This window comes from Acanthochromis polyacanthus, chromosome 9, assembly GCF_021347895.1.
Source record: "Acanthochromis polyacanthus isolate Apoly-LR-REF ecotype Palm Island chromosome 9, KAUST_Apoly_ChrSc, whole genome shotgun sequence".
Classification (NCBI taxonomy): domain Eukaryota; kingdom Metazoa; phylum Chordata; class Actinopteri; family Pomacentridae; genus Acanthochromis; species Acanthochromis polyacanthus.
In genome coordinates, this window is record NC_067121.1 from 28311467 (window position 1) to 28325125 (window position 13659).

The window sequence follows — 13659 nt, forward strand, 5'->3', positions numbered from 1 at the left end:
TTCAGTAAGCCTTCAGCTAATTTATCTGTGAGCCTAAGTTTTAAACTGAAGATTCAGGACATAACTTAGAATAAAATTACTTTTGAAAAAGAAGGTTGGCTCTCAGTCACAATCACGTATTTGTTGCTGCCAAATTGGTTTGACTGAAGGTTTGAATTAGACAGTTATTGTACAATGGTGCTGACTCAGAAGATATTTTGGCTCTTTGTGTGAACACATAAAATAATAAATACACTGCGTAGGACTGCATACTATATCTTTATAGCATTGCCATTGCGATGTGTGCAAGTGAAATAGTCATTTTGCTTGAAATACGATGTAATGCAAATTAACTAAAATACATCATGGTACAACTTTTTTGCTGCTTGATACAAAAGAAAACTTTCATGGTTCTCATTCCATAAATAATCAGCACAAGAAGTCTGATATGTCTGAAGAGTTCTTGGATATAGTTTCATTAAACTTTATCTACAAGACATAATTTGTTGATGTGCAAGTTCCACATGTGAACCAACCTAAATAAGGAACAGGAGAGAAACACTAAAAAAAGATTTGGTTGCAAAACAAATGCAACATCAATTGCATGTAAATATTTTAGTGACAGAAAGGCTTATGTTGACCTAAAAGAAGTACTCTGTTGACAGTGTCTTGTGATTGTTACCACCAGAAGAGGCAACACGTCTAATTAGTTTGATCACTTATATTAGTGACAGAAAGCTCTGTATGTCGAATGCAAATTTTGGATGCCACGGCCAGTGTTGCACCACATAAGTTTTGCAACAATTTACAAGCCGAAAAGTTTCATAGTTAAAAAAAAAAAAAGATTTCAAGTTTTTTTTCAAAACTAGACTTAAACTTCTTTTATGCAGATAGAAAATCACACTAATGGCTCTGGGTTTTTCTTTTCCAGACAGTCATTCAAAATCATCTGGTGAAAAGTCTCATATTTTTTGCATTCCAATATATATTATACTGAAGTACGCCTTTTTCCGCAACATCGTACAGCCCTGACACTGTGTCAAGTAGAAATGCAAGGCTGAAAAACAAACAAACTCAATGTTAGTGACTGAGTGAACTTTTGAATTAAGATATCTTTCATCATTATATTAAAGTGAAACCAACAGAACTGAGCTGGTGAACTGATGCCTGCAAGAATGATGTTGCCCTAGTGGCAAATTGAGTGTACTGCACCTTCGCATTCTCAGTCTCAATTTTGATGTGCTACATGCAAGTTGCCAAATGTATGCTCCCAAGGATGCATTTTCAAACTTGACAAAAACTGATTTTTTTTTTTTTTTTTTTTTGGGGGGGGGGGGGGGGGGGGGGTAATTGACTGGACAAATGTATGATGCTTTAATACTGAGCTGCAGAGTTTTGTGAACAGCTTTGTATCAGGGCTCCACTGCCAGCTGCTGAATATGTGCTGTTAGCAAGAATAAAGTCACACACACAGCATGAATACATACACCCAAATTTCCCCCCTCAATATTTTAGCCTATATATAGTCAAATCAGAGAAGTCTTTGTTCACGTTAACATCCTCTCAGAGAGCTCAGACAGAAAGAAGAAACTCAAACGTCAGTGAGTTAAACCACTGTGGAGTAACTCATCTAAAATGTCCACAAGGAGATGGCATTATTCATATTCATAGGAAGTGTTGGGGATGTTATTTTTAATATGGCATTAGCATTGCCCTGGGAGGAGTGTATCAGCCGCTGACTGCTCTATTGCAATCACACACAAACTCCCACTGATGTCAGGAGACCTAGATGGAGAGCTGCAGGCATTGAGGGGAGGGGAAGGGGGAGTAGTAGAGGCCGAGGCGGAGATGGGGAAGAGACAGAAAGAGAGAGAGGAGTGGATATCAAATAAGACGAAGATCCAGGGAACTGGGGGAGAGTAGAGAGAGACAGAGGGAGGGACAGAGAGAATGAGGGAAGGCAGGAGGACGATCCAGCGAGAGCAGTTAAGAAAAGAAAAAAAAGGAGATGGGGTTGGGGTGGACAGGGGGTGGTGGAAACAAAAGTACAGTGCCGAGTGACTTGGCAGCTTTGTCTTTTATTTGACTTTGACCAAGCAGAGATGGGGAATGCTAGGTGGTGCAGAGGCAGCTGCCGCATGTTAAAAAGCTGAAGCGAGCCTATAGAGGTACGCTGTGTGTTAGAGAGAAAGAGAGAGGGCGGGGGTTTCTTACTGCCTATTGTGTCTATACAGCCGGCTGTATGGAATCCTTTTGATCTGTGCATCAACAACAAAGGCAGGGAAAAAAAAGGAAAAGTGATGGCAGAAGAAAGACAAGTGCAAGAACAAACACTGGAGCAACCTTGTGTTGTGAACCTATTAGAGAGGAGTCCTTTGCTAAGTTGGTGGATAACCTCACCTGCTCTGTTCTTAAATACGCTGCTGTATCAGGCTTCTCTTCAGCCACCATCAGCGACACCTGAAATCAACTAATCAAACAGTCTTTAGGTATTTACACCATTATAGACAACAAAAAGCAGCCAATTCAGTGTGGATAAATGTGTTAATTGTTTTATGTCTTCAGGGCGGAAAGATCCCCATCAGATGGACGGCTCCAGAGGCCATAGCCTACAGGAAGTTCACTTCAGCCAGCGATGTGTGGAGTTATGGTATCGTCATGTGGGAGGTGATTTCATACGGAGAGAGACCCTACTGGGAGATGTCCAACCAGGATGTGAGTCACAAACACATACATCATGTCTCAGCTGCAGTATTACTCTTCACATTTCACTCATGCAACGCCTGCAACAATAAAGATGTACTTTTTCCTCAGTCTAAATTTGTATTTCTTTGTCTAGGGTTGATCAGAGAACTTGATATGTCTGTCCTTGTAGGTGATCAAAGCAATAGATGAGGGCTACCGTCTCCCTGCTCCCATGGATTGTCCTGTGGTGTTACACCAGCTCATGTTGGATTGCTGGGAGAAGGGGCGCAGCGACAGGCCAAAGTTTGGACAGATTGTCACAATCCTGGACAAACTCATCAGGAACCCAGCCAGTCTCAGAGAGCTGGCCAACAGCTCAGTATGGTCAGTGGGAGAAAGCTACAAATTAGAACTGTGAATTTCACTGATATGCCCATGTACCTTTGACATGGATATTATTACTTGATGTTACATGCATTGAAGGCATTCTAAATTTATTTTGTTGGTACTGAAAGTTGTGCAGGTCACTTTTTAAACTTTTAACAGATTAATGAAGTGATAAACTATGGCTATGAGATTGTGTACTGATAAATCCAATGCCTCACACTCAGTTTAGACTGCTTAAATGCCCAGATGTATTGCACACATCAACAGAATAGCATTTGCATTTCACACTGCGGGCATTTAGCCGATGCACAGAATGAGGCCAGCGTAGAGATGTTTCAATTCCTTTCACAGACAGCACAACTGAAAAGCCAACAGAAGTTCAAAAGAACTACTATCAAGAGCCTTTATACAGAAAGCTCAAAGTGACCTGAAAAGATAGTCTCACATACAGCGTATATGCTTAACTCAAGTGCATATACTACTGTGCTATACTATGTTTAGTGCAGTATGTATAAGGGCATATTTTATGTGAATGCAGCTGGAAAGAGAGCAAAGTATTTTCTATATTTAAGTATGAAAATGAACAAATGCAGATCATTTGTAACAATTTATAACAAAAAGAAGCATACAAACAAGTCAAAGGGTTTCACAAGTAAAACCATGTGCACTTGTGCTGGGGGTGGGAGGCCGCAGATGAACAATTAATCATACTTCCCCACTAATGGCTAGGTTTAAAGTTTATATTTTCTTTTCATGGTGGATTTGAGGTTGTCATGCTGTGGTTGTTGCAGAATTCAAACTATTCTTCCCTAATGCAAATTCAGCACCATGAATGAGCAGTAACTCACAAGCGCTGCCAGTGGTTTCTTTCTATTTTTGTGGATGTCCATACAAGAGCTATGTTTTTCATCTGTGCCAAGGACAAATAATTTACTTCAGCACTATTAAAAAGCAGTTATTCAGTCAGTTCACAGGCCAAATCTTCATTTTGTTGTGGTTGTGCTTTGCATCCCAGCAGGGAGGACCCGTCCACCCCGGAGTTCAGCGTGAGCACGGTGGATGAGTGGTTGGAGGCCATCAAGATGGGCCACTATAAGGAGAATTTTTCCAGTGCTGGATATGTCAGCTTGGACTCTATCCTTTACATCAGTGTCAGGTACGGCTCTGCAGTGTCTCACCCCTATTCAATCAAACGCTTAAAAGGTCAAGACTGTCAATAAGAGATGTATTATGTTCCACTTTAGGGCTATTAGCAGTTTCACCACGTATCTTGCACATGAAACCTTTGCAGCTGCTTGACATTTTAAGTATAATCTGGAATCATTTTGCTAAAGATAGCATTAGAATTATTTGTGACTGTATTTTTTTCTGTTTTCCTTGTAGTGAACTAGCTAAGATGGGTGTGACGCTGGCTGGCCACCAGAAGAAGATTTTGTCCAGTGTGCAAAGCCTGCAGACCCAGGGGACGCACGTCCAAGTATAACAGTTTCCACATAAACACAGACAGAGTCAAACTGGATGCTCCTGTGAAGAGTTTCCACACTGACATGGAGCTGTAATGGATACTCTGTGCTTGGGCCTCCATTGATTATGAGACACACTGAGATGGAGCCAACATGGACGCTTGACTCCTTCACCTTCTCGCAGTCCCCCCCACCATTCTTCCCGTCCTCGATGGGCACTACTGGCTTTAGCACTCAAAGTCCCAGCAACACGATCACCATTATGGAGCAAGAGAGACACATTTCCAACAACAAGGCCACACTTAGAGCATCCCAGACAGTTTCACATCATATCAGTTCAACAAAACAAGAAAAAAAAAGACTTAACAAAAGAAATGACAAAAAAAATTAGAATATAATATCATCACTGTCTGTGAGGTGTACAGTTGGTTTTTACTGTCATTTTGTTTGTTTTGACTTTTCACCTTGAAGAGTTTAAAAAGGGTCAGAAGATATGTATGTGTAGATATGTGTAGATATATGTTTATACGGGCTGTGTGTCCCACAACCGTAGAGATGGACCTAACGTTTGTATTGGTGGTGAGGTTTATATTGCTCAAACTTAACCAGAGTTATTGCCCAGTACATACAGTATATGGCCCCTTACTTTGCTCTCTGTACACAGAAAGCCAATGAATGAGCCGAGATTCTGAATGACATGAATGTGTGGGGAGAGGGCATCAGAAAAACTGGACCTTTAAAGATAGAGAGGGATGTAGACTTTGCTAGCTTGTTTAGGATGGAAGTATGATTTGCTTAAATAGTGTATTTGACCTGAACAAGGGCTTCCTTAGTGACTGCTCTCAGATACTTCCATAGCAACTGGACCCAGTGCACCAGTCTGCGTGCACTTAAATTACAACTGACTGCAAAGAAATGGCAGAAATTGCTTCAGGTGCAGTTAGCACAGAGAAAATTTTACTCTTCCACTGTTTTTCCCCAAACAACATTGTCTGTTACAGGTGATACAGCATGATGTTGTCAGGAATATCTCAGCCCAAAAGTTTGCCTTCCCTTTCAGGTGTGTTTAGAAAGTTATAGCGTTTTGTGTAGAGCAAAAGTGACACAAAGGTCAGGATAGAGTTGACACTGTTAAGAACGTATAACTTGTTTTTCCAGTGTTGTGCCATGTACAGTAACCTTGAGATGTCCATCTAGCCATAACATACCACCATTCCAGCTGTATGCTTTCCTTTCATCAGCTTTCATGTCTGGATGGTTACACAAGGCCAGTCACAATAATTACAGTGTTTTGTGTTTTCCAAATAGTCTGCTCGATGAAAAGGAGCATTGGAATGGAGCCTTTTTCAGCAAGATGAAACATACACAGTGTTGATTTTCAGATGTGCCACCACAAGAGGGGAAATTTTACTTGATTTGTATGTCTGGTAGTGTCTCACTTTATTGTTATCAGTCATAACAAACCTATTTGGAGCATCCCTTGTTTCAAACCAATAACGCAAATTGACAAAACAACGTTTACAGCAAGAAGCAAATAAATGTGTTTGTTGGTTTTCCGTTAACAGAAGGAAACTGCTGCTTATCACATTAAAAACACAGTTAGATATGAAGGGACCCTCATTGTGTACACTGTATCAATGGCACTGAACCTGCTTTTAGTGTATTCCCAAAACCAATTTTAATATATGTGGTACTCTATAGGACCAAGAGTGGCATAAAGTACAGTATATATGATTGTATCATAGTGTAAAATATGTACAGTGTTGATTTCCAATGTTAGAATGTTTGTAATGATAACAATGATGATGACTATGATGTACTTTTATTGTGAAAAAGAGATTTCTGAAGTACTAGTTCAGGGTCGGGTCATATAGGAGAAAAGTGAAGGGAGGTGATTCGTTGGTCTGAACAAAGGAATGTAGCATGGTGCAAAGCTTCAGCTTTGTTTGACAGGTGACAGTGACTGCAGTTTCTACTATAGCGTTAGAATGAGTAGAATGGACTTTCGTTATTGATACAAAGGCTTCATGTGCATATCTACCTTAAACAGTAATTACATGCACTTTTTAACCCTGTCTCTGCTTACAACACAGTTTTTTAAAGATGCTTGTTCGGAAGAGGAAGGGAGGGAGGGAGGAGGAATAAAATAAGGGAAAACTAATTTCTATCTGATATCACAAACTGAACACTGGCGAAAGCTTAGCTTATCAAAGGAGACCTAGGCTCAGCAGATTGGCATTTCTCCGCATGCTGAAGTGGTGTGCATGGAGTAAAAGTGAGCGCATTTAAAATGGTTATATTTTTCCGCCTTACCGAAACCACAACACTAGCGCAAATGTGTAAGGAATGGATTACACAGCATCCTTATCTGCTATTGTAAGCTCCAACTGTTGGCATGTCTGCTAGCTTTGCAAGTAAGTGTTACTTCCAAGGTCAAACATGTCATTTACTAACTAGCTTAGAGTAGTTTCTTTGGCTACAGATTATGTCCAAACCAGTACATGAAAACAACAATACATTAAACAAGTCACCTGGAAACATCAAAAACTCAGCCCGAAGACACCATTTTTAGCTAATTAATTTCACCAAAGTTAGTCTAAATAATTATCTATCAGCAGTGGACAAAATTTGCCTATATTATAGTCATTTAAGCCAGTACTTTGCTAATTTGAAATAAAAATTCTACCTCTATCAGACATCTAGGACCCACTGTTACATAAAGATAATTTTTTTAGATAAATCTGCCACAATACTTACCTATATCAACCATATGTACACTACCAGTCAAATGTTTTTCAACACCAATTTTTTTCAATTTTTTTATTGGAAATTATGCATGTTTATGTCCAATTGTCCTCTGAAATGAAAGCATGGAACAAAAAAAATTAAGTTAAAAAAATCATTTAGAAACCATTCTAAAGATTTGACTCAAAGTAGCCACCTTTGGCAGATATAACAGTTGAACACACTTGTGGCATTCTTTCCACAGTGGAAATCAAATATTCTTCAGAAAGTTCCTCCCAACTGTGTTGCAGAAGTTCCCATAAATGTGGTACTTGTAGGTTGTTTTGCTTTCACTCTTCTGTCCAGTTATTCCAAAACCAGCTCCATGGGGGTTAAGTCTGGAGACTGTGCTGGCCACTCCATGTTTTCCAGCTTAACATCTTGTTCTTTTTTCCTAAGGTAGTTCTGGCATAGCTTGGACTTATGTTTTGGGTCATTATCTTGTTGTAGAATGAACACCTGAGCCACTAGGAACATGCCAGAGGGTACCGCATGGCGCTGCAGAATGCTGTGGTAGCTGTTTTGGTTCGGGGTACCTCTCACTTTGTACAAGTCACTGATCCTGCATTCAGCAAAACAGCCCCAGACCATCACGCTTCCGCCTCCATGTTTGACAGTTGATGTCACACACTGAGGAACCGTCCATTCACCTACTCCATGGCGTACAAAAATCCTCTGTGATGAACCAAAGATTTCAAATTTTGATTCATCAGTCCATAATACCTTCTTCCAGTCTTCAGTGGTCCATTGATGGTGTTTCATGGATTAGGCAAGCCTCTTTCTTTTTCAGATGTCTTAGCAATGGCTTTCTTGCTGCAACTCAACCTGCTGAATCTGCAACTTGAAGTCTTTCTTCACAGTTGAAGCTAAGACTTGCTTACTACGACAGCTATTAAGCTGTACTTGAAGCTGTTGTCCTGTGAGTCGCCCATCACCAAGCTGTTGACTCTCAGGAACTTGTCTTCTGATTCTGTTGTGACTTTGATTCCTGTCAAAGTTTCTCCCAGTTTCGGAGTGACTTTTGATGGTGAAGAAAACTGTACTCACTGACACCTTGACTTTCTTTGCAATTTTCCTGTAGGAAAGACCTACATTTTTAGGTGGTTTGATGGTCTGTCTCTTCTATTGTTAATTGCCTTTTCCTCGATATTTTTATGTTGTAAAAGAATCAAGAAAAGTTGGGACATCTGTAGGATTTGGTAGCACCAACTTTCAAGGCTTGATCAACCTCCATTGCTGGAGATCATCTTTAAATTGTTAACCCATTTCCTGTTCGGTAGTGTCTACAGATACGGACCCGTACCCGTAGCCTGTGGCCTACGGATACGGCACTTTCCCTTACCATAAATATTAATGAGACGCACATAAATATTAATGAGCCGGCTGATGAACGCGCTTTGTGATTGGCTGGTAATCCGACGGACATAAATATTAATGAGCCGGCTACGCTGATGAAGGCGCTTCCGTGATTCGAGGTGAATCTGCGGAATGAATGGCGTAACCAACAGCCAGCAAACGACAAGTATTTTTTACCTTCAAAAGTAGCGACAGACTATTACATATTAACAACCTAAACAAAACCCTGACGTATTTTCTGCGTCTGTCAACACAGACCCTGTCACAGTCACTTTAATGTTAGCGGACTCTGTTGAATGGCTAATTTACATCACCACAAACAAATCTCACAATATCACAGTAAATCGAGTTTGTGGTTTTTTTTAATTCATGCCGAATTAAAGAGCTGCTCCTCACCATTCACGAGTGTTTGTTTCATATTCGACATCCTTAATTTTATCTTGTAAATTAGCGTCCGAAATTAAATGGGAACATTTGCAATGGAGTTCGTCAGCCGCTTCCACCACTGAACGCGGTAAACTAATTAATAGGAACTGGACTTCAAACAATTTAGACACAGCGTCTAAAAGCGTAAAAACTACATTGTCTACGTAAAGTGTGAGAGGAGACGGTGTATTTTTAGTTAAATTATACAATGTTCGCCATCAAAGTCATTCATATAAACTGCCTGTAATGTGCGACAAATAGTAGTTAACCGGCGCCAGCTCTTCAGTGACCTTAACGGGTCCGTACCTCTAGTACAGATGCTACGGGTACGGGTCCGTACCTCTAGCATCAACCTTCCTGTTCCCTGAAAAAGGCCTTTTCGTACAATTCTGAAATGTGCGTTTTTTTCAGTTTTGCATAACCTTACCTTTTTTTTAACCTCTGGCAGTTCGTCACTTACTTTTGTACCATTTCAAGCGATTCATTGGACTTGAACTACTTGAATTTCAATAAAAAACTGGAAAATCTGGGGTGCTCTGAAGCATTTGACCGGTAGTGCATATGGCATAGCAGGCGCCATGCTATCATGAAAATCTTGACAGGCATAGCAACAGCTGCCAATGGACGGCGCTCAATCTACTATTTGGGGTGAAGCCAAAGACGCTAGCAGAATGAAAATTTTAACCACAATAAAGCCTATATAATATAATCGAAAGATTAAATACTCCTTGCCAAGCCAGTTTGCTTTTTTGCCACATAAGCCACAGATAAAAAAAATCCAAATTTGTTGAGTCTGAAATTGTTCATTCTACTCTTGCTAACTCTGTGATTTCACTCTAGCGGACTACCCATGACCGCTGGCCTTTTTGATGCCTTATTTACTGAGCTATTGTTCTTTTCTGTTGCCCTACACAGGCGATATTAAGAGTAAAGTGTATATACAGGTAGTATTTATCTGTGTTCTTAAGGTGACCTCACATCAACACCCTGATTTTGTTACATCCCCTCCAACAGTACCACCACTTTAATTCCTTTAAGCAAAAGAAAGTCATTTTGTCCTAATAAAAATATCCTTTTAAAGTGTAAATCCGATGACCTGTAAAAGTTGATGGGAAACATGACAGTATGGTTGTTATTTATTTGCAAATTTGGGATGTGATTGGCTTACAATTTGATCATTTTGGTTGTATAATTCGTTATGTAAAATTCTTCATAAATTTAAAGGTTAGACCAGCATTGTGTGCTGCTTGAATAAGAATGGTGAACTGTGACAAATGTCCTTTTTATCTATTCATCACTCCCACTTTAGAAAGTTATGTCATTCCCCTACTTTCAATTCTTAAATCCCAGATTTCTGTCACTTTTCATCCTGTCAAGGTTAGCTATGTGGGCTGGTTTGCTTGATCTCATATACAGTGTTTGTTTCCATTCCCCACCAGGTCCGTATTGTAAATGTTCTTGAGAGATTCTCATTTGAGACTTTCACCTCTCTCTCTTTGTCCTCCTCTCTCTCTTTCTTTCTCCACCGTACAATGCTTATTTGTCCCCATGCCAGTTTCCTCTGCGTTGCTTGTTGTAAAGGGTGTAGGCAATTCTAATGTCTTTCATGTTGCTGTAATAAATATGCTAATATTTCTAATTTCTCACCTGATGCCTGCAGTGTCTTTTTTTCTTTCACACATTCTTTTTCTGTCTCTGGCTCTTTCTATTCAAAACACAATTCAACATAGCACAATTACAGTGGAACTATGACTGCATTAAATTCAAAGTGTGCTAACGTGAAAGTGTTATGAAGTCCCCCCTTAATTACTTTTTGCCATGTAGCAAAGCCTGAAGGTAGAACATTTTGTTGGCGAGCATCTGACCAGCATGAATTCATGGCTGGGAAATTCAGGGGTAGACTCATTTGTACTCTGCCCTCTCTAAAGGCGATAGCAGTGGTGAAATTCCCATCATTCTTGAATTGCAAAATATAGCGGTCCGGCAACCACATCTTCATTATCAGTGAGTGTGTGTGGTGTGTGTGTTCCTTACTGAGAGATAATTCTGTCTCGGGGGAAGGGGAAGGTCAGCGACTTCTGGCCTTGGTTAACCCCTTAATGCACTCGCCCAGTTGCTGTCACTCTATGTTACTGCCATTACACCTCATTTAGCCCATCATATTAGGCTCCATATTCCCCTATCGCCCACTGCCTTCGTCTCTCTCTTTCATCCACACACACAGGCCTTGACATCCAAAAAATTCAGGTTCTCCATTTCCTCAATATCTATCTCCCCCGACTGCCCTGCTCTTAATCTTTTCTGCTAGCCTCGTGCATCCCCATTTTTTTCCTCCCCATTCCTATCCATCCTGTGCAGACAGACAGGAAGGTTGTACCTAGTTCTCTGACCTCGACTACGCCATCATCTCCCTCTCCTTGCCTTTTCCCTTTCTCATACCTTTTTTTAAATTTCCCCTACCTCCATCAATCCACCCACCCATTCATCCAAAAGTTTTCTCCACATGCAGTCCCCTCTTGTAGGTTCATTGCTTCTTGTCTCACTGCTATCACCACTGGGTTTCCTTTTAGCATCAAAGGCCAATCCATAACTTTGGGCTTTTGTCTCCAGGTGTCTCAACAGACAGAATGTCATCGCACATATTTACTCTGGATAACAGAGGCTACCAAGGGCCAAAGGCTTAGGCGATTGATTCATCATGCAGCTGCTATTGGCATTATGTGAAAAGGTCAGATGTCCCTATGGAGAACACTTTAAAAGGCCATTGGTGACTGATGAGCCTGTCATGTTTGTATCACATACATGCACAAGCACTCTTGTCTCTTATTCTGTATCTTCTTTCTGTTCCTCTGGTCTGCTCTTTCTCTCTCACACACACACACTTATACACACTCCCATGGGAGTAGTAATTGGGCCCCTCTGTCATGCTGTCAGGTGTGGGCTTGAGTGTCCCCTCATGTGCAACAGCAGACATTAAAATAACACAAGTGACCCAACAGCCACAGATCCACCATAACCTCTGTAGGGTCGGCCATATGTGCATGTGTTTCATGTGTGAGTGCTACCTTTGTGTGTTTGTAAAGCTTGCGAGGCCAAATCTGATGCTTGTGCGCAAGTCAGCAAGGTGAATTTCAAAAGCAAGAGAAGCAGATCAACACCAAAGCAGAGGAAAGATTTCATCAGTCGCCGGTTAAATTCGCTGGAGTTCCTGCTTTGTCGCTCTTGATTGCATTGCGTGTGTTCCCTCTAATCAAATACGGCTGAGTTCAGACGGGCTCAGGATCGCCCTGGCCCGCACACACAAGCACACATCAGTGCTCTTCTGTCTCATGAGGTTTTAGTTTGCTATCAAAGCGATTTCCTGTCTCAAATTTTCATCAGTAATCAAAGTTCCTGATTGAATTTGAAAAGTGAGCCCAGCTCTATAAATCACATTACATGCCTCGCTCCCATCATGCCTGCTCTCATCAGCCACAGGAATGAGACGCCACCCTGGGTGTATGTCTGCATCATAGACTATGTGTGTGTGAGTGTGTCTTTTGGATGCAGAACGAGAGGAAAATGGATGCTGACAAGACTGTGATTTGATCTGTGCAATTTTTTGGTTGGGACAGATACTACAGAAAGGAGAGAAGAATGGTGAAATGGCAATAAAGATAACCCACCTGGGTCTGATTGTATGAGGAAACAATTCTTGGCATTTGTTTTACTGTCAAATTGATAACAGATAGGTGGAATTTATTGCATCAGTGCAGCTCAAGTCAGTAATAAAGCCAGGTAAAGCGGATTCAGTGCAAAAGTGAGAACCTTTTGGAGTTGGTCTAGATGGATTGTTGAATGAGACGAGGGGCCCAACCACATTCAACCCAGAATTTATTCTTTTATATTGTTACCTTCATTACAGCTGCACAGCTGACTGAAGCTACAGCACTGTTTCATTATACCGTAAAATAATTTTTTAAAAATGTAAATTATCTGACAGCAAAAATTGCTCCGCTTTAACACAATACAACCTGCATCCGCAACATTCTAAATACAGTGTTTTGTATAACATTGTAGTATTTTCTCTCACATCCACACATAGGAATGTCAGTGTGAATCTGCTCTGACAGGAAGCTTTGCACAAGAGTCAGGCAGTCTCTCTTTATCTCCGCATGAGCTGAATACTGAAATTATAGTCACAAAAAAAACTACAAAGTCCCTGTATCATCCCAGAAAACATACATAATTTGGAACCTGTCCATAACAATTAGAATAACTTGTAAAACAAACATTTTCCTCTACATTTGGTCCTCTCAATCCACATCCATGCTGCACTTTATGTCACTGACAGGTTTTGTTTTTTTTCTTTTTCAAACAACTTCTAAAGTGCAAGTTTTTGAAAACTCCACTTTGTATGTATCAATATGAACATTAAAAACAGAGGTTTGGAAGCAGTAATGTCACACCTCAATTTATTAATGGCCTTTTGGTTAGGTTAAAGGGGCACCGAGGAAGATTTTAGTGGAAATGTAGCGTTGCCTACATTTCCCGTGAGCCTCGGCGCGCACTGTCGCAAACCGTCATAAACGAGCGAGCC

General features: G+C 40.6%; 1 protein-coding gene across 2 annotated transcripts in view; it reads left to right on the forward strand.

Annotated features, from left to right (window-relative positions):
• Positions 1-10726, forward strand: part of epha4b (eph receptor A4b) — a 100359-nt gene extending 89633 nt beyond the window's left edge. The window contains exons 16-19 of one of the 2 annotated variants that reach the window (XM_051953230.1): positions 2545-2694; positions 2855-3048; positions 4070-4207; positions 4435-10726. In XM_051953230.1, the coding sequence (XP_051809190.1) occupies positions 2545-2694; positions 2855-3048; positions 4070-4207; positions 4435-4534 (582 nt within the window). In that variant the 3' untranslated portion in view covers positions 4535-10726. Of the gene's footprint in view, positions 1-2544; positions 2695-2854; positions 3049-4066; positions 4208-4434 lie in introns of both variants that reach the window. The other variant, XM_051953229.1, reaches the window with a different exon arrangement.
• Positions 10727-13659: the final 2933 nt, after the last annotated feature.